This window comes from Chroicocephalus ridibundus, chromosome 1 (assembly GCF_963924245.1).
Source record: "Chroicocephalus ridibundus chromosome 1, bChrRid1.1, whole genome shotgun sequence".
NCBI classification, from domain to species: Eukaryota; Metazoa; Chordata; class Aves; order Charadriiformes; family Laridae; genus Chroicocephalus; species Chroicocephalus ridibundus.
In genome coordinates this window covers 15,057,942-15,083,273 of record NC_086284.1, presented here as the reverse complement: position 1 = coordinate 15,083,273, position 25,332 = coordinate 15,057,942, and the positions used below count along the sequence as shown (strand labels likewise).

Sequence of the window (25,332 nt, the reverse complement as noted above, 5' to 3'; positions counted from 1 at the left end):
AAGTGCCACTGGCCATCTGAAATGACATGAGTTTACGTGGCAACGCCGCAAGAGCTGAGCAAGTTGTAAAGCTGAGTGATTAGCTGTTGAACTGTGTACAAACGCATTCAGTGGAATTCAGTGCTATTCAATTGACATAAGTATCATGTATTTTAAATAATTTTTTACTGTTCCCAAAGGTTCCATTTGTAAGTTTCTACCTCTTAGGATGAAAGAGTTGCCAATACTTTTTAATCCTTGGAGAGAAAGGACTGACTCCCAGCAAGAGCCCAATTTTCTGTAGTCCTTCATGTTTTTAACGCTGCCTCTGTAATAGTTTGCCAAACTCCAAAGAATAGAAATAAAAATGGAACATTTTGGCCTTTGGATGGCTGTTTACCAGCAGCAAAACAATTTTCAGATAATTAACAGATCTCCAGGCCCTTTGGAAGCTCAGATACAGCTCTTTCTAGGTTGTCACATGTCTAATTAATACAGCTAGCAACTGTAATACTCCTGCTGGTATTCTCCTTCGGCCAAGGCTAGCAAGCTTGCAAAGCTAGGCTTGCAAGCCCTATAGCTGATCCTTCAGAGTGTCTTTACACCCAGGTAAAACCTTTCTGGGGTCGGTAGGAGCGTGGGAATTAGTTGGCGCAGGTAGCATTGGCTGCTGTACCGCGGCTTCAGGGAGCAACATTGAACCGTGGAGGACCTTTCTTTACAGTCATCTGGGGTTTTAAGAGCATTATTATCGAATGGTAATTTTAAGCAATTATGGTTCTAGGAGAGGTCGAAGCATAAAAATGCTATAAAATAAGCTTATTTTAATTGCTTACAGCTGTACTAGCAAAACTGTGTAGGAAAAGAAAATAATTGTTTTGCATTGCTATTTAGCAAATCGCACTTTGTATCATCGTCAGCTGCTGAGAGAGTCTTTTTAATTCTCCTGAGGGTTGGGGCTTATACCTGAAGGAGGGAAGTTATGTGTGATGGAAAGAGTTTTTATTCTGAGTTTCTTCCACCGTTGTAAAGCTGCGGTTGGAGTTGTGCTGGCGTGCATTCAGGAGTCTGTTTTCATCCCCTTGCAGCGCACTAATATCTCCCATCTGAAAGCCTGAAATGGAGGCCCGTAGTTTCTGTGATTTAGGATTTGATCAAGTGTGTGACTGTGATAACGTTGGCTCAGTGTGAGATGAGATTTGGTAATGAATTGTGTGTGCTTTGTAATCTGTGGCAATGGCAAGTAAAACAGGTTCTTCTAAACTGCTGAAGGCTGGGTAACTGAGAGTGGAAAGGGTGGAAATAGTGAAAAATGCCTGATGTGACTGTAAGCGAGTGGCCGTACTTGTTGGCTTTTGAGCATTCTTGAGCACAGTTTTGATACGCTGTGGTGTTTTTCTTTATAGCGCTTCCACTTCTCAGTCGGACCATTCTGCGCACACCAAATCTGCTTCAGCCGTATCGTCCGATTCGGTCTCCACCTCGGCAGACAACTTCTCGCCAGACTTAAGGGTATGTCTGTTTTGTCTTAAAAGAGAAATATATATTATATGTCGTGGCATCCTTCAGAGGACATTTCTTGCTTCTGGGAGTTTGGATATGGTAAAATGTTTTCAGCTTTCAGGTTAATGCCAAATTTTATGTAGTCAAAGCATGAAAGGACCCACAGTCAAACAGGTGAAATAGAAACTGAAGTTTAATCTCTACCATATTATTCCCTTCTTTATAAAGTTATTTTATCTTCAAAAAGCTGACTCTGCAACCTACACTTGGAGATGAATTTTCAAAGGAACTCAATTTTCTTTTAAGTGCTTTAAGTAAGTGAAATCCTCAACCTGCCACTTGTATATCCTTTTTTTTCCTGTTGTGTGTGTGTATGAGATGTTCTCTCTTGAACACTCCTGCTTGTTTGTAAACACTGAGTCCTTGGAAGTATCTTCTTTCAGAGAAAGATTGTTATCTCCAAGCTGATAAAACAATCTTCTGTCACAATAAATTGCTCTGACATAGAAAGGTCCAAACAAGGCTCTTTTAAGTCTGTTATTAGATTTTTTTTTTTTAATTATAAATCCAAAGTTCTAGTTCAGTGTCGCAGGGGTTTTGAAAGCAATCGGTATGTTCCTCTTATGAAATCAAAGGGTTTTCTGATACACCCTAGCTTTAAATAAACATCCCGGAGTATAAAACTGTTGATGTTGGTACATTCTAGTAATGACTTTTAGCATTTCTCAGCTGTGGTTGAGCGTCTTTGTAAAATCTAAACACAGAAAAATTGCATAAAATCCTCTAAATGCAACAGTAATTCCTTTGACAACCATGATAATTTTTTGTCCCGTGAGTGTTGTCTCAGTAGTCCATCGTTAATAACAGAAAGTCCACCTGTTCGTAAGCGGCAACAACACAAATGTTTCTTTCCAAAGGCAGCTTATTAGCTAATATTAAGGTAAGATTTGAAAATGAATCAGTTTATGTGGAATCTAATGATAGTTTACACATTTTACCTATGGATACAAAGAGTAATCTTCAGAACATGTCTGGGTAAAGAAGTGTGTGATAGGTTTGAAGGTATTCCCACGTGAAGTTGGAGCATTACATTACTGCAACATACAGAAAACGCACTGTTTAGGCTGAGGCTAAGTGATTTCATTGATACAAATACACATAAGATTGCAAATACTGCTACAACTGTAACTGTCTGTGTAATATTATAAAAAAATAAATGTTACAGAAACTTATTTTATTTCCTTATTTAATTTTTTTGCTGAAGTTTGCATAAGTGCGTTTCTTTTTGCAGTTCAGATGCACAACTCAACTGCCTTTTCACAGTTTTTCAACACTTGGGAGTTACATTTACAAGTAGAGAACAAAGCAACATTTCTTTTCTAGAATCGAGGTTGTCTTTACTTGCCGGTGGTTAAGATGGCTCAATGTGTTTTCCTTGTAACCCTGATCGCGTCTTGTGGCTCTCCCTCCTTTTGTCACCTTGTCTTAAGCTATCTGGGTAGGGATTCCTGCTCTCCTGGATTTGTCTGGTTCCCCTCAATCAAAAATAACATCTGCAGAGGGATGCTCACTTAGCTGCATGATACATTCAGGCAGAAGATACACGTGTTGTTTACTGGAGGCCATTAGAAGCCCATACTTCCTTGCTGTGTCACAGTTCCTGTAATTTGCAGAGTGATTTCATAGAATCATAGAATCATAGAATTGTTGAGGTTGGAAGGGACCTTTAAGATCATTGAGTCCAACCTTTAGCCTACCCTGACAAGAGCCACTTCTAAACCATGTCCCTCAGTGCCCCATCTACCCTTTTTTTAAACACCTCCAGAGATGGTGAATCCACCACCTCCCTGGGCAGCCTATTCCAATGTTTAATAACCCTTTCAGTGAAAAAATGTCTCCTAATATCTAATCTAAACCTCCCCTGACGTAACTTGAACCCGTTTCCCCTCGTCCTATCACTTGTCACCAGGGAGAAGAGGTCAGCCCCCATCTCTCTACAACCTCCTTTCAGGTAGTTGTAGAGGGTGATAAGGTCTCCCCTCAGCCTCCTCTTCTCCAGGCTAAACAACCCCAGCTCCCTCAGTCGTTCTTCATAAGGTTTGTCCTCCAGACCCCTCACCAGCTTTGTAGCCCTTCTCTGGACACGCTCCAACACCTCAATGTCCCTCTTGTAGCGAGGGGCCCAAAACTGAACGCAGTACTCGAGGTGGGGCCTCACCAGTGCCGAGTACAGGGGGATGATCACTTCCCTAGTCCGGCTCACCACACTATTCCTGATACAGGCTAGGATGCTGTTGGCCTTCTTGGCCACCTGGGCACACTGCTGGCTCATATTCAGCCGGCAGTCAACCAACACTCCCAAGTCCTTTTCTGTCGAGCTGCTTTCAAGCCACTCTGCCCCAATCCTGTAGCGCTGCTTGGGGTTGTTGTGACCCAAATGCAGGACCCGGCACTTGGCCTTGTTGAACCTCATACCATTGGTCTCAGCCCATCGGTCCAGCCTGTCCAGATCCCTCTGCAGAGCCAACCTACCCTCAAGCAGATCAACACGCCTGCCCAGCTTAGTGTCATCTGCGAACTTACTGAGGGTTTCTTCACAGTCTGCCCTCTTCTTTTTTTTTTTTTTTTTTTTTTTTTTTTTATTTATTTCTAAGCAAACTTTAGGTTCTGCCACGCTTGGAACAGATGCTGCTCCCCTTTCATTTTAGAGTAGCATTTAAGGAGAGATGGTAAAGCAGAGAATTACTTATTTAGAATAAAGGTACTGCAGGCCAAGTGTGAGCCTGTGCCTCTGCTGGCAAAATGCTTCTTGCTCTTAATCTGCATCAGCTCTGTGGGGCCTGAATTCGGCATAAGCCTGCCGTGCTTCACCTAAAGCTTGCTCTTGTAGGTGTGATGTGAGTGGCTGCGATGCAGCTGTGTGCAGGCATAGGGCTGGTTCTTGCCTTTACACTTGAGTGACTGCTTGTCAGTGGTGAGCAAACCTAGAAAAAATGCATTCCCACGTTCCTACTTTTATTAGGGCACAGGGAGAAAGGGGCAGTTTCCACTAGTACAGGTTGACTTTATCTCTCCTAGAAGAATTCATGCATTAACCATTTCGCTCTTCATTCCTGAGGATGTTTGATGCTGGCGAACAAGCCTGGGAGGTGGGATGAAGATCTGTCCTCTACCTGTGGACAGCCTCTTGTGTTGGTATTGCCAGTGCAACTGCAGTCCCACATCGATCGCTGTCGGTGCTAGTGCGGTGCCGTGCGCTCCCTGGGCTTGCTCTTGGAGCCTAGTGCGAGCTCCTAAATGGAAGAATTATAATGAGTGGTGATCAGCTAACACTGATTTCTTTCAGGTCTTGAGAACAGACATCCTCTCTCTGGGCTTATCATTCTTTGTCCAATTTTCTCCAAATTAACATCTCTGTCATGTGACAGTTCTGCAAGTTGTTTTTTTGGGGTTTTTTTTGTGGTTTTTTTTTTTTTTTTTTTTTTTTTAAAGTCTGTTCTGTGAGAGATTTTTCAAGGTCCTGATTGTTCTTACTGTTTTCTTTGATCTTTCTGAGATGTGGCCTTGCCTTTGATATTGCAGATGAGGTCATACCGTTATCTGATACAGTGGTGTGAGCGTGCTCTCTGTTCTCGCCCTTTCCTTACGCGCCTGGGCACCTTGTGCAGCTTTGATTGGCACAAGACAGAATGAACTCCCAAGTCTTAATGGGTACTGAGATTTGAGCTAAGCACCTTATTAGTTCTGAGGACAAAACGAAGTCCCACACTGTTCCTGGAAAAATGTGAGAGAATAAGCCCTGAAGTGGGAACTAATGCATTTTGTGGTAACTCTGTGGTGCGGGAGACAAGTGCCTGGGCTACATGGTGTTCTCACAGGAAGGTGTTGCATCAGTTAGCTTTAAGAGGCTGAAAATAAGCTTTTCAAGATTTCGAAGTGGATCTGCCAATTATGGGAATATGCTCTTGATGTGTATTTAAATTTTTCCTGCTAGAGTGAATTGCTACATGGATCCGTCATCACTCCTACCTCTGCTTGGTCCCTGCCTCTGCGTGTGCATTGACTCAAATTTAGGAATTAAATTTCTGTGACGATGGAAAAACGCTTTGTGATAGCTACAATTAGCACCCTCTTTTTCTGTGGGGAATTTTTAGAAGAATAGTAGGCGTCCGTCGGGAGGAGGGAACCAGGGGAAGGACCCACATCATTTCTTGCAGTCTGTGCCTGCAGTTTTCTTTTGGAGTGCAATTAACGCTCTGTGTGTGTGAGTGCATGTGTGTAATGAGGTAAATGAGACAACCACTGGGGATTCCTACTGAATGCATGTGCAGTATTTTTCCTAAACCTTTCTCCAAAGTATTTAATAATAACCTTTATGAAGGGTTTTTTTTTAAGAAGGTATATTGAGCATTTAAATATCTGGAAGTAAGATTAAATTGCCTTTCCACTACAATTTATAGAATTTTCACTTCATAAACTAACTCTAAATAACTTTTGGCTGCTTCAGTTAGCTTCATAGGGAGAAAAAAAGAATTAAAAAAACCCCAAACCCCTTCCTGATCTCAAATCTGAAGCTGCTTGGGATTGATTTAGGGAATGCACTTTTTGAGGGAATTTTTAGCAAATACGCTGCCATATGTTTTAACATAAGTTATAGATCAGGCAAGAACAGAATTAAATAGTAGTTAGAAATGAAAAGGAGCCGGAAATTCATAGATACTCTTGTAATTTGGGGTGAGATTGTAAAAACACCTCAGAACCAACGTTGCCAAAGGGATTGAGGTGCATAAGTATCTCTTACAAATTTGGGAACTTGGTGGTTATTAAAGTACAGTGAGATTCTTGCTCCTAAGTCCTATGGGGGGTATTTTCTCCTGTGCCTATGGGCAGATACATCTGTATACTTCTAGTACTTTTCTTAAGTCTTCTTGCTAACGCTCTAGCTTCTCTTGGTAGGGACTTTCATTTTGAGTTAGATGTTGATTTATAAGATAATGCCTGAAGTTTACCATGTTCAAAGCTTTGGAGTAGCTGTCATAAAAGGGTTGGATCCTTTCCATCTGCAGTTGGGAAGCTGTGGATTTGGCCAGCAGAGCCTGTTGCTGCTTCCCCTAAGAACAGTACCTTTGCCTGAAAATTTAAGGTCCATTGTGTTTGGTTTTGGATTGTATACAGCGAAAGCCTGAACCAGAGGATGGAAACTCCTGTGTTGGCTTTCTTATGTGGTTTCTTGCTTCTAGTCCATTCTGTGGGCAGAGGAAACCAGTACAGCAGACCCATAAGTTACCTGCTTAGTTGTGCAGCCTGCAGAACAAGCGATTCAGATCTTTGTTCTTGGTGTTGCTGTTTGTGACTGCTAAACCCTTCTCCCCTTTGAGGGCAACAGTAACAGCCACAATTACTGATATTCCTCTGACGTCCAGCAAAATATTGTACAAGCATGTGTCCCATCCTCCATGATTGTTTGCTCCCTCCATAGTAATTTTCTCCTTTAATATACAAGGAATGGGTGGATTTGCAATGGGTTTATATATGAGATGCAAGAACGTTTAACGGAGCATGCCCAGGACTTGAAGGTTAGAAAAGGGAAGAAACAGAGTTGCTTGCATAACCTTAATTTGTTATCCTTGCGTATGTGGTTGGAGACTGTAGACAGGCCCACGTGGTTTATTTTGTAAGATACATAACTGATGCATGACAAAAAGTATATGAAGGAGTCTTCTCCTTCCAAGACAGTAAATGGGTGCCATCGCTGTCTCCTTAGGTTTCCTGAATGAAATGTGTTTCAGCAAGTCTGTATTCAAGCTCGCCAACCACAATTCCTTTGCATTTGATGGAAAGAAATAGGTCATTTATGATCTGATTTACTCGGCTTTAAGGAAATGCCCATACTAGGTGAGAACATCACGTAGCTGAGCTAGAAAAGTCCTTGCTGCAGGATGTTGTGAACATTATTTGAGGGGCAGCAACTGATTTCTCAGCGTGAATCCCAGCTTTAGCTGTGCTCCAGTAAAGGTGTAGTTTTGTCTCATTTGAAAACCTACTGTGTTTCTCCTCTGACTGTGAAGAGATTTCAGGGTAATTTCTCCAGATGTAGACCTCTGAAATTGAGGTAAATCCTGTCCCTCAGGTGTTGTTGGGTGGGATTAACTGAAATGCCAGTCACTGACTTTGCCACCTTTGTGTTACTTTATTCTAGCTTTAGTGCAAAGTGGCTTTGACTAGTTTTAAGTAGAACATGTATATTGATAGTAGAAAAACATATTGAAGAAAGATGTGATTCCCTCCCCCCCCACCATCCTTTGCTGTAAATCACTAAAACTAGCCTCAATGAGCTTTTCCATTGCTATCTCCCTGCCAACGCAGGAAGTGTGTCAGGCTTCGGTTATGTGTAACACATGTTCAACAAGAGCTGGGGTTAGAGAGCAGCATAACTTTTTAAACTTTAAGCACTCGTTTAAGCAATGTTTTTTAGTTTTGCTTTTAAGGGACGTTTCAGTTAGTGAATGATGCTAGCTTGGAAGTGCTAAATCATGAAAAAAACCTCTCCCTAAGCACCTCCAGGGTAGTTGAAGACTCTCTGTCCTGCCAGTCGGCTCCATCCCTCGCTTAATGATATATGGGGATAAGTATTCCTGTTTCGGACCGGCCTTGACTCTTTGCGTGGGACTGCCTGTAAGAAGACTAGTTCATAGCATATGCAAAGATGTCTTCTGTGGTGTGAGCTTTCCTTCCCAGTGCACTGGACCGTGACTGTTACTAAATTACAGATCATAGTGCACAAGCCACCAGGTGGTGAAGATAATTGGCCTGTGGTCACAAAAGACTTAGCTAGATGTGAACTGGTGACACAGCAGTGAAATTAAATCAACAGTTCACCTTTTCGCTGTCACTGGGTGAAAACTTGACCATATGTGTTTCTCTGCGTCATCACTCTGGGCTCAGTTACATTGTCACACAGGGGTGGACCTCACATTTTTGTGGGTGTACAGGAGGAGAAGCTACGCAGGCAGAAGTAGTGCTCACCTGATCCACATGTAATATTTCCACAGGTCCCTTTGCATACAGGGATGAAATCGGGGCCAAATCCAAGAACACGCGATGCTTTACGTTATCAAAGGTATCAAGTACGGGTACTTAAAGAGCAGCAGAGGACGATTAGGAAAATTTTATGGGGAAAAATATTTTAATTATCTCAAAATTCTGATTTTGGCTGTCTGAGTTGCGCGTGTGTGTCTGTGGGAAACGGGCTTCCTTTCTTCTTCGGAGTGTTAAGCTGTCAATGAACAAAGGCACAAAGGAGTGGGTCTGGAGAATGAATGATGCTCTTGTGCATAAGCGTGGTCATTCCAGGACAGCCCCACAAGTGACTGGAATTTAGCCCCTGCTGTTGCCATGTTTTTCTAGGACTCCAGTTCCCGTCACTGTAAATGCTATATAGTTCATGAGAATTACAGTCTTTTTCTTTTTAAACTGTCCTAAGAGATGGAATATCTTGGTCCTTTTCTGCACCTCCCCCTCAAGAAAACAGAAACGCAGAATAGCCAGCCTCTGGGTTGCAAAATATTGATTTCATGCAAATTAGATGGGGGGGGAAAAGCCAGATGCAGGCAGTTTTCTGTCTCCTTTACATGGAAATAATACTCCCTAAGTGCTCATCTAGTTAGAAGAGTGCAAAGACAGCAAGTGTCACTAATTTTTCTTATATAGAGGTACCTGAACGTTTGAATATGAAGTAATGCACAGTGAAAGAAATCTCTGGAAGCGTTTATGATTGCCATCTATTAGGAATGGAGAACTAAGGAGAATAAGCAAATGGCCTTCATATGTTCCTCAAAAATATTTTCAGCTCTTCCTAATCGACCGCCGTATTTCTCCTAGCTACAAAGTGCAAGAGTTCTCCTTTTGCTGAGTAAAACTGGGTAAGAGGTGGCTTTTTTTCACCCTTTTCTTCCCCCCTATAGTTACAGTTTTGTAGACTGAAGCACAAATCGGGCAGGAATGAACAAGCACGGTATTTAAAAGGAGCACGCAGATTTGTGACTGCATGCAGGACCTGCCGAGATTTGATTTTCTGTAGAAGTTTTTGCACTGAATGAAACATCTTTGTTCCCCTCTGTGTGATTGTAAATATATATATATAATTACTTGTATTTTGGATCCTTATCTTATATATCACTAAACTCCAATGTGAAATTCTTGGTTGTAGATACGCTTTTCTGTGACTTATTTTAGTTGGTAGAATTTATAACTCTCTTTGGTCAGAGTGTTTTTCTGTTACTTAAGACTGATGATATGAACTTCACTGATCTAGTGTAATGCTTTCCTTGAAATTTTTAATCTGTTTTCCCATATAAGTTGTTTGCTAAATAAAATAGAGTAAAAATAAAGAAGAGATAGAGTCGGACTAATGTGCTGTACCAAGTTTTTGAGCGGCCAGTGGAGAACAGAGCCGTTGTCCTTTGGGACGTATGTGGAACCCTTGGCACTGAAGAAGGTTCGGTATTAAAAAATGTTGGACTTGTCTGAATAGATAATATCTGCAACCTTCTGTGCCAGAGCGCGTTGCTGTGTTGAGTCAATGACAACTTTCTGTCGGAGCCTAATGAAAGAATTGTTCTTGAGGCACCAAGCCATACAAACTTGAAGAGACAAGCCAGCCGTGGTTGAACGAGTGGTCCTCAACAGTGTGTTCCTTTGAGTTTCTAAGCCTTGCCTTGTACTTGTGCAGCGAGGGCCCAGGAGATTCACGAGCCCAGAGAGGGTGTTCTTCATCACTGGACACTCGGGGCTGAGTGGAGAAGTACATCGTGGAAAAAACAAAGCCGGAAAACCCCAGGGAAACGCTGCATAGTGGCTACTTCCTCCTGCAGAGGAGTCCCTTTATATTACCCTGGCGACTGTATTTTTTTTTTTTCAAGAGAGTGGTAAGTAAGCAAGTGATTTCTCGAGCCTTCTTATATTTTCTCAAAATATATCTGGTAGGTAGAGATCACAGTTTGCGATTTGTTTTTTTCAGTTGTGTCAGGAAGGCATAGTTAAAGGGCAGTCGCAGCGTACATTGTATGTGACTATTGTCTTTAGAGTAGTGTAATAGATGGTCTGTAAGAACATTTTATTGATAACTTAAATGCCTCTTATGTTGTTTTTTAACCAAGCTAGGAAGTCTTCTTTGGCTGAGTGCTCTTTTAGGAGCTGAATGGGCTTGATGTGGTCTTTGGACGGTATATTTTCTCTGTGTACTATCCTGAAATGATCCATGTGTCCATGGTGTTTTGACTTTTTCCCGTTGAACTTCTAATATCCCAAAAGAATAAGACACAAAACATTTCCCTGCAATTAATATCTTGCTGGTCTGAGTGTCTCTAACATAGTTTTTCAACCCATCTGGTCATAATCCTCAGAAGAGTCCCCGTGCCTCAGTCGTGCAGAGATACTGCTGTTCTTTCATGTAGTCATTCTGCTGTGGTATTTCTTAATGATTCAAAAATAATCAACAAAAAGTCCATTTACTTGCTCTATTTATGTTTTATTATATTTCCAGTAGGATACATAGCACATAAATCTTCTCAAAGTATGCCAAAAAATAGCCATAAATGGCAGCTGAAAGCCTCTCCAAAGCAGTACAGTGTATGCAGCCTACAGAAGGATTTCTCAAGTAAGCACGGCTACTGTTTTGCGTCTGTTTGAGCATTAAGACAGAAGCATCTTACCAGCAAAATGCTAGAAAAAATGTGCCCTCTTTCCTGTTGTAAGAAATGTTTCATTTAGAAAAGAAACCAACACACCTATGAAAAATTATCCTAAATGAGCATACGGGTCTTGATTCTGCACATATTCATGTCAGTTTTGCAGGTTCTGTCAGTGTCAGCTGGACAGAATTAGAACTCGTGTTGGTTTTTTTTTTTTTCCTGAGGTGAATGGAAAGATCTTTTGTATCTGTTTTGTTTCAGAGGTTTTTACACCATCATTGGGGTAATGATAAATCTTGGTGCACCTGGCATAGTGGCACTGTCCTTTGTTGATTGACTTTTATGGCAACAGCCACGAAAGGGGAAAGGGATGGAGTGATGGGAGGGAATTCGGGGAAGGAATAGGTGAACATGGTCTGAGACCAGCAAAAGGCATTTGAAAGGAGAAAAACATTGGTTATGTAAACGTGTGTGTTTTGCTCTTGATTTATAAAGAAAATAATGCCGGTACTTAAAGGGTTCCTACAGAAAAGGTGGAGAGGGACTCTATCAGGGAGTGTAGCGATAGGGGGAGGGGTAACGGTTTCAAACTGAAAGATATTAGGAAGAAACTTTTTACGATGAGGGTGGTGAGGCCTTGGCACAAGTTGCCCAGAGAAGCTGTGGATGCTCTTTTCCTGGAAGCGTTCAAGGCCAGGCTGGATGGGGCTTTGGGCAGCCTGGTCTAGTGGGAGGTGTCCCTGCCCATGGCAGGGGGGTGGGAACTAGATGGTCTTTAATGTCCCTTCCAACCCAAACCATTCTATGATACTATGGAAAAAAAAAAAATCAACTATGTAAAAAAAAATCCTATGGCTAAGCCTCTGCAGAAGGGCTGACTTCCCTCATGTGGTTCTCTGAGACAGCAGAAAGGAGCCAGCTCTGGACCGAAAAGCCGTTTCTGGTAACTCGGGTAATAAGACCTGTCCTACAAGCTTTGGAGTCATGCCTGTTTTAGTGAAGTTCATACAATTTTTGGATCTGGCCTGGCTCATCTCCTGCTGCCTCTCTGCACAGGTTAAGTTTGGAGCTCTCTGCAAAGTACAGGTTTTGTGACTACCCAGGACATCCAGGAGGTCAGGCGCTGCTGTGCTGACTGCAGCGAAGCACCAGGAGTTGGGATTCGTCCTAACAGATCTGCATTGGAGTGAGTTACCCTAGTTCTCAGCCTTCGGTGGGAAGAAAGGCACTCATCCTGAAGATGAATCTCCTAGGTCTCTGCTTTCCACTGACTGTAGAGAGCACCTAGGGTGACTAGCTCAGATGTAGATCTCCAGTTTTAGATTAAATGGGTATTTCTGCAGTTTACTGACTGGCGTGCCTGCAGAGCGGCAAAAGTGCTGATTCAGGAGGGCATTTAATCATGTGCCAGTCCTTGAAAGGAAGACATTAAAAAAAAAAAAAAGAGGTGGGACGAAAGTTCAGATATATTAACTACAGGCAGAATATTCCCAGTTATTCCATTAAAATGTGAAGTATCAGACAAATATTTTCCTTTAGGAAAATATTCACCTCCTTCCTTAGGAGATGAAACCTTTCACTTGGCTGCTGAGTTTCAAATCCGTATTTTACCCGTAACTGAAAAGCTACATATTTTTAAAATCTACTAATTCTATGCGTATATTCTTGCACATGCACATGTGCAACATGCACGTTCTTGTCCCCGCAGCGTATATCCCTCCTGTTGCTGCTGATCGGTGCAAGCTCATGAGGTAGATGCGCTAAAGCTGTGAGTTCAGGGGCTGCAGGTGCAAAGGACCGTGTGTGTGTGTGTATAAAATGTTTGTCTGTACAGACAGGTTATATATTTTTGTGTCAAGAGACCAGTTAAGAGACTGGCTTCCTGCTGTAGGAAACACAGAAGAGGACTGTGTAGCTGGAACAAAAGCAGCTCCCAGCCTGGAGAGCTTGTCTTTTCAATAGATGGGGCAGACATGGTTTTGGAGGAAGGAATAATGCAGGAGCGAGGTGGTCACGGTGTTGGGTCGGACATGTTGCACCAGCGCTGGGGCTTTATGCGTAACAAATCTATTCAAAATGTGCAAAATGATTTGGAGTGTGTAGGAGGTTACCAAGGAGAGATTAACTCGGGGGGGGGGGGGGATAAAGAAAAATCACAAAAAAGGGTACATTTTAATTTTGTCTAAACGAAAAAGATTCTTTTTGTTCATTTTGAATGCGATTCAGGATAGAAGAATCTATGCAGACTCGGGAAAACTGTTACACAGCAATTCGGTAACACAAATCTGTGGTCTCCCCTTAAGTTGCGTGAAACTAAAAACACCTGATCTTTGTCTGTGGGTTTCGGGACTCAAATATTTAGGAGACAGTAGAAGAGAATAACTGGAAAATTGCTCGGAGGGGACCGCAGGTGCTCTCTTTGCGCATCTTTGTTACCTGGAGGCTTGTGCAGACGTCGGTGTCCAGGGACACAGTTCCTGTCCCTAGTCAGTCTGGCTGCTCTCCTCCCTCGCCCTGGGTTTACACCCCTTGAGTTGCGCGTGTAGTCACGCCCCGAGCCAGTCCTGTCAAAATGACCCAGGTTATGGCAAAACAACCATTAAGAAAGCCATTAAGCTCACCCAAGCATCTTGATTGAGCTAGATACGGGAGCAATTCCAGCGCTGGCAGATTGGGTGGGAGGAGGCAGCGCTGGCTCGGCCTCAGCCAGCGCAGGATGCGTGTTGTCATCCTGGCGGTGCAGCTCCGCTGGAAGGCAAACACCTCTCGGGCAATACGAGAGGAAAACATATCAGTTGTTGTGTTCACAGGCAAGAGCAAACCCTGGTTATAGAGTTTCATGCCCCCTCTCAGGTCCTTCTGGAGCAGTGTTCGGTGATGCGCAGACCTCTGAGACCCTGTAGTTAGAGTTACAGCACAAGGTATCTCCGTACCGCCCTGAGCTGGCTGTAGCTGCTCGGGATGAGCTGCGTGCCCGAGTTGTGCAGGGACATCAGTTGGGAGAGGGATTTGTGGAGCTGCACAGCGGCTGCTGTGTTGGGAGGCAGCGTGAATACGTGGTTGGAGAGGCTTGGCAGAGCATCAGCATCCTGAAATCCCAGTATTGAAGAGGTAAGGGATGAGGCAGGGAGCGGTCTTACCTCTTTAGCAGGATCTAAACCTCTTTCCCTGACCTCAGACACGCAAGCAAAGGAGGTGATCTCTGTTTCTGAGATCTGAAGGTTGTGTCAACAAGACAGTGCTGGGATTTTCCTGCCTTGGGTGCTATAGATGGGAGGGCATGAGAGCGCCCAGCGCCGTCAGCATGGGTAAGGGCTGGAGCTAACACAAGGTGGGATCCTGGAGTAAGAGAAGCAGTTGTTAAATGTAGCAAGTGTGGGTTTGTTCTGCCAAGTTGCTGCTTGAGCAGAGAGCAAAGGTAGGTGGTGTCATGGAGTCCTCACACCCTCTCGGAGCTGAGGCAGGACTTGCGTTTAGGTGCTAAGGTACTCCCATGCTCAGCATCCCAGAGAGCTCTTTTATCTCGAGGGAGAGCTGCTGATGGGTGGAATGGGTAGATTGTATTACTCGTTAGGAGATAAATAAAGGTTATTGTGGTGTGTAACTAAACTCTTCATTCCCCTGAAGATCCAGTTACCAAGCATAATGTTTTTGTGGGGAAAAGATAACAAAGGCTTTGTTTGGCTTAGAGGCAAGGCAAAATAGTATAACAATTTTTGGTGGTTGTATTTGTTTCTTACAGAAACCATCTTAGTGGTGTTTGTGACAGATACGGCCAGTGTGTGGCTCTACGTCAACGTGGTCCTATTCCTAAGTAATGCTGATCCTGCCCTGCTCTGGCTGCGGCCTTCACTGCACATCTCAAAACTCTCCTTGTTTTTGTTTCCCCGGAACAATTTAAAAAGCTGAGGCACAAAAGGTGAAACATTTCAGTTACACATGTATATGGTACCTGCCTCAATAGTGTCAGTGCGTCAGTAGCCAGCCATCACTGTCCTGTAGCCGGGCTGCCGCAGTCGTGTCCCCGGCTCCTCTACCTGCTTCCTTGCCTCACTGGAGCTCTTAATTTTGTTTTGCAGGATTTGCAGAGGGCTAAATCTGGGCCCTGGAGTGTTATTTTTGGAGTCTTGAAAATAGGCTAATGTACAAAAAAAGATTTTTCTGTCAGTTTAGTGAACCATTTTTGGATTTGAGGGGGGAAGGGGAGGATGGCAGTAAGATGGAGGGGCTTTTCATGTCATCTCCTTAGTCACATAAAGGGCAGAGCATCCCTCCATGGTGTTAGCATCCTTCCAGAGCTCCGTGTGCGTTGTCCCATCCCATTCTTCCCCCCTGATCTGTTTCCAAAACTCTTCTTTCCTTATGCACCCACTTTTCCTCCCACCTGCCACCTCCTGTCCTTCAGCACTGTCCCAGATGTCTTCTCCTGTGCCTGCTGCCTGCATCCTCAGCTGCACACAGATTGCATTTCCACGAATCGATTTTAAGGAGCCGTTGATGGAGGTGTATTTCAGGAAAATGCCTACCGTTCATTTCTAATATCTGCCAGGACAGGTTTCAAGTGTTCACGTTCCAACTAGGAGGCTCATTCAAGGTCTTGAGCTGGGCAAACCGGCACACCAGGGAAGGGTTTGTCCTGGGCTTTCTGACCATGTCTGTCTCAGCCTCTTGGGAAGGGTGACTGTTATCCGGGGGTGATGTGCTTGCGCTGACTTTGAAATCATCGTGAAGGCAGTCGGTGCTGCGTTACCTGAGGTAGGTCATGTGGCTGAGGTCATTTGGGGAGTGCGGAAAATGACAGTTTAGTCCTCAACTCTGTACAAAAAAAAAAAAAAAAACCAACAAAACAAAACAAAAAAAAACCAAACAAAAACCCCCCAAAAAAACAGAGGGAGGGGGAGGCAATGGAGCAGAAGCTGTTGGCCTTGAAGCACTGTGCTTCCAGGAGGCCATCCATCCGCCGCCCTGTGTTGAAGTGAGCGCAGGTTTGGATTGCTAATCCTTTCCTCTGACCCTGGGGACTCCACATCTCAGAGAGTGCGAGTGAGCAGATGGATTTTATTAGACTTAAAAGAGCCAGTTTTTAAGCTGAAAAAGCTTTCAACCTTGTCTTTAGCGGAATGGTGTTGACATGGAGGTCTTTGTCTTTCCTACTGCTTGCCTCTTCCCTTCTCCTCTCCCGCACCTGCAGTACAGTGTTTAAAGCCCACCTGAGCACTGCCCACCTAGTCAGTGATCATGGCAGCTGTCTGTCATACCAAGTGCTTTCTATGTATCTTACCTCATATTTGTTTTGGCTTAAGATATAACCCAGTCCTCCAAATGTTTACCGCTGGACGTGCTCCCGCTGACATCTGCAGGAGAGCAGTGACTCCAGCTGTTGACCGAAGTGACCCTAGCAGCTGCTGCTGCCCGTTCAGGGTATGGACCTTCTCAAAGAAGTTGTGATCGTGTGTCCTGAACGCAGAGTGTATTTTTACTAATGTCCTTCCAAGATAAAAGGCCGCAAAGGCGACCACCACTTACAGGCTAATGAGCCAGAAGCCTCCCTCTCATTTATTATAATCCAGATGTTATCCTGCTAATTTCAAGGCTGTTGCTCAAGTGCAAAAATTGACACAGAGGAGTTGAGAGTGGGTCTACATCACAGGCTTTTGTCGGGGAGGCCATCAGTCAGGGCTTTGATGGGATGTGTGATCTTTGGCCAACACAGCTGTGCTGACAAGAAGTCCTCGGCATAGACTTCTGCTAGTTATACCAGCAAAACCTTGTTTTTACTGGTATTGCTGACGGGGGGGAGGTGGGGGGAGAAACTTTTCTGCAAGTTCAGTGCTGCCAGGGTGAGCTCTGTCAATGGGGACCTCCCTGTGCCCATGCTGGTGACCCCAGTCCGGCTGCCCTGGCAGCCTCCCTGGTAAGAGCTGGCCTAAGTGGGTGCAGGTGTGAGGTTCCTGTTAGGAAGCCAGGACCGTGCTTGCTTTTATTATTTTATTTTTTTTAGGGGTCTTTTGAATGCATTTTTTAAAATGTACATCTTGTTCTCAAGAAGGCTTTGATCTTGTTAATCTTTTCATCTATACATCAATCTGTTGTGTGAAAATGCTGGAACGTGCTTTTATTGTGGCATGGGGTTTCTTTGGATTTTGTTTTCATTTTTTTGCATAGTTTAGAGAATTTTTCTTCCCCGAGGCTCTCCCTTTGGCTTGATCCTACATGAAAGTTGACCACAGACGTGTCAGGCTCTTGAGTGCCACTTTAGGCCCTGTCTTTGAATTTTCTTTGCAGGGATTTCCTGATACCAAATTAAAGCAATTCTTTCCTCACATTAAGACAAAGAAAGCATTTTGGGCGAGCCTGCACGTTCAGGTTGTGAGCAGACGTGGGCTCTCTGCCTGTCTCCACCAGGTGGGATGCACGACAACTTTAAACCCAGGTTCTTGTGGTTGCTACAGCAGAGTGCGGACTGACCGACCCGCGCTCTGTCTGCGGTGTTGGTCGAGCAGCTGGTGTGCTGCTGTGGTTGTGGTCCTTTGGCTGGTTCGAGGCATGGGCAATCTGATTAAATCCACCTGCTTTTGGCCGCATAGACTTAGCTTTCATCTTGGTCGTTTACGTGTGCTCTTCTCCCCTAGTTCTTATCATAGGTTTAGACCTCAGGTAATGCTTTCATAGTTACCACAGTGCTTCCTAAAATGTCCACCTGCTTGTGGTGGCAGCTGGTCTTGTGAAAACCCTTGTGTAAAGGCAATCATAGAAAAGTAATGCCCTGTGGTTTCACTTTATTCCGAGGGAAAGTAGAGGAGGGATCATTTGGTAGCCAAAAAAAAAAATAAAAAAAAAAATCAAAACTGTACCTCCTATTCACGCCTATAAAAATATAACCTTTGTAACCAGTCACTACTCCTGAGACAAATCAGGATCTTTGCAGTTGTTGGACCGTCATTGAAGACAGTGGTGTGACAAGGTGTCCCTTTTAACTTTCCTCGGTGTAAACTAAAAATTGCTCTAAAAATAGCATCATGGTAACAGTTGGTCACTTCAGCTGGGAAAGGAACCGATCCCTTTGGTTTTGTGTGTAACTGTGTGGACAGAGTTTGACTCGTGACGATGGGTTGGGGAGGAGAAGGTTGGAGCCTGAAAGGCAGTCACCTGGGAAGTGTGCTGCTCTGCACAGCTTCTCCATCGCAGACATCCTCGCTTTAAACACTTCTGCGTAGCCTGGTGGACTGCACTGAGGTCTCTCACGTGCTTTGTGTCGACCTTTCGGAGGCTGAGACGCTGGGCAGTACCTCAAAATCTTTGAATATTTGTTGTCCTTGATATTGACCTGTTGCAGGTAAGTGTAAACTTCTTGTTTATGAAAACATAATTAATTTCTTTTTCTACCTCTATCTTTTGCCTAGGTCCTGAGGGAGACTAATAAATTGGCTGAAATGGAAGAGCCACCTTTGCTACCAGGAGAAACCATTAAAGACATGGGTATGTGAAGAGGAAATCTGTTATTGTTTGCTGACCAAATAGAATATCCATACAGCAAAATATCTTGTCAGTCATTGACTGACAACAGCAAATTGCTGATGTTTTGAGAACAATGATCAGGCGGTTTCATTAATGAAGTTATTGCGCATCGCGTGAGCCGAGGTAACTATATGTCTCCTCTTAGCATGTAGCAAATACAAGGCAATTCAATGTATCGTAGCATGAGCGATGAGGTAGGTGGTGCGGCTTTGCATTTGCTGCCTCCTGAAAGGACGTGGATCGACTGTTTCACGTGGTGCTTGCCACAGGGAAACCTCTTAGGTTGACACAGCACAATTGTGTGCGGAACCTCTGTCACAGGCTGCAGGAGAGGATACAGTGCTGTTGGGGAGAACTTGCTGTGTTATGGGAATGAGGCTTTTTTCTGGGTTTGTTTTTTTTTCATCAGATACTCTGACATGCATCAGGTTTGCTGATGCACTCCAGTCGGAAAGTTTGAGTAAGCCTCTTGATTAATTTTCTGTGAAAGATTTTTGCATTCACTAGTTTAAGAGGTTGCCTTCCTCTTAAAATTATATGGAAGAGTGCAGCTTCAGTCCTAAGAATAAAAAAAACAAACACCAAACCTGAAAATATCTCAGCAAAAAACCCCCATCCAGCAACAACGGAAAAAATAAAACCGAGCAAAACCGCCCCCCTTCAGTGCTCAATCCTCTTCTCTACTCCTGCCCTAAGGACCCTGAAGTCGTGCTCCAGCCATGCGCTGCAGACTGACGTCTCTCTCGCTCCACAGGCACGGTTAGCTCTGAGAGCAAGACTGTATTTTGAAGGGTTCCTGGGGAATGGTTTAAGAGATCAGAGTTACCAGCGTTTTATCTGTTGTCAAAGTATGTGATGAGCTGTGTGAGTCTGTAAGAATGGGTGGCTTTTGGAGTAGGCCAGACAGCAGCTGCCTGGTCCAGCAAGAAGTTAAAGGTAGCAAAAAGGAAATCTTTATTATTCACCTGTTTTATTTCCTTTGTTATTTCCTGGTAAAAGTGTTAAGAAAGGCAAGTGTAATTCCCTTCATATTTTACAGGGAAGGGAAGAAAATTATTTCAGCCGATCCAATAATCTAGGATAAGATTAGCCCTATAAAAGACAGGAATTCCATAAGCAGACCAATTAGTAAATCCTGGATTCCAGTATCTTTCTCCCATATGGATTCTCTTATATCCACCAAAGACTGAGTTTATTAGACTTTCCCTTGGCAGTAACACTAGTACAACCTCTGTTATACCTGGCATCCGTTCTCACAAACAGTGAAGCATCTTAATGCCTTGGAGATCCCTGTTTATCAGATAGAGACTGCTGAAATCATACAACCGTGGTAGGGTTAAGGTCAGACAAGCCATGTGTACATGCGTACATGTACAGTGTAATTAAGTAAAATCGTTTCCATAGGAAACCAAGCTAATAAAACACAAATGTGGAAGGTGATGTGGCTTTATGAGCTGGCAAAGACAGTGTTTGAGATCATGCCTGGGATTCTTTACCTGGAAGACATTTTTCTGTCACCTTTCCTCTTTACCCAGAAATCCCGTTCCTTTCAGATGTAAATGCACGCTTCTCTTATTAGCAGATTTTGTTTTATTATTTTTTAAACATTTTAAATTACATTTTGAATAATGGGAACTCCAGTGGAAAAACCAGGCAAGCTGCCCTCACCCTTATTATGCTTCCTGAGTCTGCTTTCAAACCTCTGTCAAACTAGTCTTTGAAAGAAGTGATTAATAATCAGCCAATAATGAAACGCTTGGTTTAATTAGAACTGGCTAGAAGTGTTTTGTGTTTAATTGTCCTTCCAACAAATGCATGTAAATTTAAATAAATAAAGAAATAAATAATGAAATTGTTAGCACGTGTGTGTGTATATCTCTTGTTTATTTTGCTTAAAAATTAACCAAAAATTCTGTGCTACGTATTTTGCTCTGAATTAGTCACTCCTGATTTTTTAAGGATCCTTGTCCATAACCCTATTTCGAGAGTCAGTGAAGACTATGCAGAAGCAGAGCTGATGTGAGGATGTGACTTAGTTACACGAGTTGCCAATGCCTTGGAGTAAGGCAGTCTCTTTTCCTCCCTCCCTCCAGGCTAAATTTGATGGGATAAAGGTAGAAGAAATTCAGGTCCCCATCCTGACACGCCAGTAGCCCCACGCCTCTTGTGCGTGGTGGCTGTCACCTGGCTGGGAGGTGAGCTCTCCTCCTGACTTCACACAGCCCTTCCAAAATGCATACCCCGTCAGGTTTGCAGGCTTGAGGTTGTTAAGTGGTCCAGGGGGTTCTTTCATGCATCTGGCAGCTCCGCTCAGTGGGTCTCCTTCGGAAAGGATCCCTCTGTGTTTGAGGGGTGTCATTACTTGTCGGTGATAGCGCAAACCATTGCCACGGCACAGCCAGCCGACTGCTTCAGTGGCAGAAGACGTGACGGGTCACTGCTGGGCGATGGGGAGGGAACGGCTTCAATGCTGGCAATTTCAATTGATGTAAAACAGAAGGGCAGTTAGGGGAGGTGTTTGCTGTGGAAAAGCAGCAGCACCTCTTGCCTTTTGCTGGAACAAGTGAGAAATGTTTGAGGCCTTTTAAAAAGGGGACTGCGTTGAGTCACCGTCACTCAGGCTCAAAAAATAATTGAATTGTTGCAGGGTAACTTGATCGCTGACTTCAGGCTTAAAGTCACCGGCAGTTGGGTGCTACACACACTCGCGGCTGCTGGAAATCGCGGTGGCTCCTCTGACTTTCAGCGTGAGGGCCTTCATCCCGGGGCTGACTCTGCGTGCAAGGGTGTGCTGAAGGACCCAAGCGTCCTACAAGCCACGTGTAGGAGAACTGCCTTCTGGCCTTAGTGGCACAAACCAGCTTACTGGTGAACCTTAGCTTTTGTGCAGGTATTATCAGCTTCAAATGTAGGCATCCAGGCAGGAGTCCTCTCCTCTTTTTGTGCATGGTGTTCTCAGCTACTGGTAATGCATTGCTCAGCAAGAGGAACCAGTTTGCAGCCAAATACTTTTTTTACAGGGGTAGCAGTTCTGTGCAAAGGTAGGATTCTAGGTGATGGTACTTGCCTGGAGTTCAATTTATACCCAAACTCTTTACCTTCTTCACAGAACTGAAACTTACACATTAGCTGTAGGCTAGAAGCCGAGATTAAGCCTGTTTTTATTTCATGATCTGAAAAGCAGAGCCCACAAATATTGTTGCTGTCAAAATTTTACTCCTATAAATTAACCATAAAATTAACGTTGGTTTTTTTTCCTCTTTTTTTTTTAAGCCAAGGATGTTACTTACATCTGCCCCTTCACTGGCGCAATCAGAGGAACCCTTACTGTTACCAATTATAGACTGTATTTTAAAAGCATGGAACGGGTAAGCTTTTGAAACCATCTGCTTTTGTTCGCTGTTCGATCGTCAGACCTAGGTGTTCTTTGAGAGTAATTCCGTGTGAATCATTGCTATATGTTCGGGAATATAAGCATGAGGGAGCAGGAGCTGGGGATTTTTCCCCCTCCCCTTTTTAAACTCACAAATTTCAACTGTCTACAGGACCCTCCTTTTGTCCTAGATGCATCTTTAGGTGTAATCAACAGAGTGGAGAAAATTGGAGGTGCTTCCAGTCGTGGTGAGAATTCATACGGGCTGGAGATTGTGTGCAAGGTAAACTTTTGTCTGTGTTTTACAATAGGGGAAGGGGAACGTATATTTTAAAAGGTTTTCTCTGTAGTACTGTATTAAGTTCTGCGAAACGTTTCAGTCACTATGACTTCACACGCTTCTGAAAACATCTGATTTTAAAAGTCATTTTCAGGATTCTGCAGCTCCACTCACTTGAGACGAGATCCAAACCTTTATTCAGGCTTTGTGCTAGGTGATGTCTTGTCTTCATAGGGGAAACCTAGGCCTGCATCCCACTCCAGTTCTTGGTGCTGCCCACCAGGCTGTCCCAGGAAGACTCCAGTCATCGTGGAGTACAGGGTGCCTTTCACTCACTCGCACGTCGAGAGCAAGAAAGGGGCATGTTTCCTCCTAAATCATTAACTGATGTCCAGCTGCTGCTGTGCTTTGTGATGAGGGACTGGCAAGTAGCCTTCAGTCCTCCTCGAGGCTGTTCTTTCTAGGCAGTACATATTTCGCGTGTGCCTCTCCAGCCCTTGGAATCATTGGAAATGCAAACTACAATAAAAATTAACAGTTCACCTCCTCCTGTCTACTTACTATAGACCCACACAGTAGATAAACCCACCATCTCCAGCCCTAAATTCACACCCTCCGCTGTTCAGCAGGGCACAGCCCCTCTGCTTCCCTCAGTGGCCATATGGGGAGCTGAATGCTGAACCTTGTAGGTCTTGGGCTGCTTAGAGCTCTTGTGAGAGCCTCCTCAAGGCTGAAAGGATGCCACTTTCTGGATGAGGGCAGATGGAGGAATGAAAATGAGTCCCACACTGCTCTGGTCACTGCTGTGATTTTGAGGCAGCAGGAAGCTGAGCAGAATCTCAGGCTGTGGGCGTGCTGAGGCAAGAGCAGTTGGTATAATCTACACCAAATCATCCCGCTGCTCCCTCGTCCTGTTGCAGTCGTGATCCTCCCTGGCTAACGTAGAGGTGTGCGGGCAAGCTAATTTGTTGCCTGCTTTGGTCTGGATTCCTACTCCTCAGCCATTTTGCCTACATGCAAATTTGCACACGTGGTTGGGTTTGGACTGAAATGCGTTGTTTCCCTGGGTGGGAAACCCAGGCACAAACTATACGCTAGGTACCTTGGCCCTATACAACATGTATATATATACACATGTATCTCTCTGTACATCTATCTTTATGCCAGCCTGCTTGGCCCAGGATATGCAGAGCAGTTTAGTGTGACACAGAGTAGTACAGGCACAGCTTATGCATCCTGGAATGTTCTCTGTCTGACACCACTTGCCCAATCTCAGCCTTGTGAGACGGCCGAGTCTTTAGCTGCTTATCTCATTCTCTGGCTTGCTGTACCACCTTTGTATGTTTGAACTTGATAGGCTCGTTTCCTGCTGGTGGCTTTTAACCTGGTTACTACAGGTTATTGAGTTGTAGGCTTGGCTGGAAAAACTTGGCATCTTAGAGATGCTGTATTTAGTTTGTGAATTTGATTCTGTAGATGAGTATGGAAAGAAGGTCCTGGGTTACCACTCTGAGTGGAAACTGTGCTGCTGGGCAAAGTGGAGGAGATGTCAGTTTCAGACATCCTCTGCAGTGCTCTGAGAGATGGAAGCTTTAAAGGAAAGATGGCATTAGAATCATAGAATCTTCATGCTTAGAAAGGACCTTTGAGATCATCAAGTCCAACCATACACACACACAAAAACCAAACCCCTACAATCTCTGCCACTAGAGCATGCCCTGAAGTGCCGCATCTAGACGTTTCTTAAACACCTCTAGGGATGGTGACTCAACCACCTCCCTGGGCAGACTGTTCCAGTGCCTGACCACTCTGTCAGTAAAGTAATTCTTCCTAATATCTAATCTAAACCTCCCCTGCTGCAACTCCAGACCATTTCCTCTGGTCCTGTCATTATTCACCTGGGAGAAGAGGCCAACACCCACCTCTCTCCAACCTCCTTTCAGGGAGTTGTGGAGGGCAATGAGGTCTCCCCTCAGCCTCCTCTTCTCCAAGCTAAACATGCCCAGCTCCCTCAGCCTCTCCTCATATGCCCTGGTCTCCAGACCCCTCCCCAGCCTGGTAGCTCTCCTCTGGACACGCTCCAGCACTTCCATGTCCCTCTTGTACAGAGGGGCCCAGAACTGAACACAGTACTCGACGTGAGGCCTCACCAGTGCCGAGTACAGAGGCACGATCGCTTCCCTGCTCCTGCTGGCCACGCTATTCCTGATACAAGCCAGAATGCTGTTGGCCTTCTTGGCCACCTGGGCACACTGCTGGCTCATGTTAAGCTGTCCGTCCACCAGCACCCCCAGGTCCTTTTCTGTGGGGCAGCTTTCCAGCCACTCTTCCCCAAGAGCTTTGCACCACACTGGCTGGACTTGGGCTCCTCATCTGCAGTAGCTCTATGGAGGTACTTTGTGAGGCAGTCTCTTCCAGCTGTCTTCTGCCACAGCTCAACCGGAGAGCCCAGTAGGAGCTAGGAGGTCTGTCTCACAAACTCCTGCTGGTCAGAGGTAGCTTGTGCCTGAGCGGGGCTCTCCCCTAGACTTTCAGCAGGTAGAAGGCTTCATGTGGAGGCAAGACGGCACCGATCAGGCACGCCTGTGCGCTCCCTCTGCTCCGCTGCGGTTGTGGCAGGCTTTGTTGGAGGCTGCAGGCAGCTGCTGAACCAGGCCCAGAGTTCAGCAGTGTTCAAAGTGTGATACTAAAGCAGTACTAGGAAGAGTATCATGATATGAACCTATTCGGAATGTTGGCTTTCAGAGTTTCTTTGGATGTTGAAGCGGTTTGGAAATCTGCAATTTGATTTCCCTCTTTTTTCCTAGGATATTCGAAACTTGCGATTTGCTCATAAGCCTGAAGGGAGAACTCGACGATCCATATTTGAGAACCTAATGAAATATGCTTTCCCAGTTTCAAATAATCTGGTAAGTGTTTTGTTTTCAGTTGTTACTAAAAGACACTGAGTGGCAGTAAGCTGTTTTGTTCAGTCCCATCTACCTGGT

General features: G+C 44.4%; 1 protein-coding gene across 5 annotated transcripts in view; it reads left to right on the top strand.

Annotated features, from left to right (window-relative positions):
* The window catches only part of MTMR2 (myotubularin related protein 2), a 66,333-nt gene that overhangs the window by 20,747 nt on the left and 20,254 nt on the right, over positions 1 to 25,332 (top strand). For all 5 annotated transcript variants that reach the window (XM_063329678.1, XM_063329699.1, XM_063329708.1 and 2 more), the window contains 5 exons: positions 1,386 to 1,491; positions 18,578 to 18,653; positions 21,966 to 22,060; positions 22,238 to 22,348; positions 25,153 to 25,254. In XM_063329678.1, the coding sequence (XP_063185748.1) occupies positions 1,386 to 1,491; positions 18,578 to 18,653; positions 21,966 to 22,060; positions 22,238 to 22,348; positions 25,153 to 25,254 (490 nt within the window). The remainder of the gene's footprint in view (positions 1 to 1,385; positions 1,492 to 18,577; positions 18,654 to 21,965; positions 22,061 to 22,237; positions 22,349 to 25,152; positions 25,255 to 25,332) is intronic.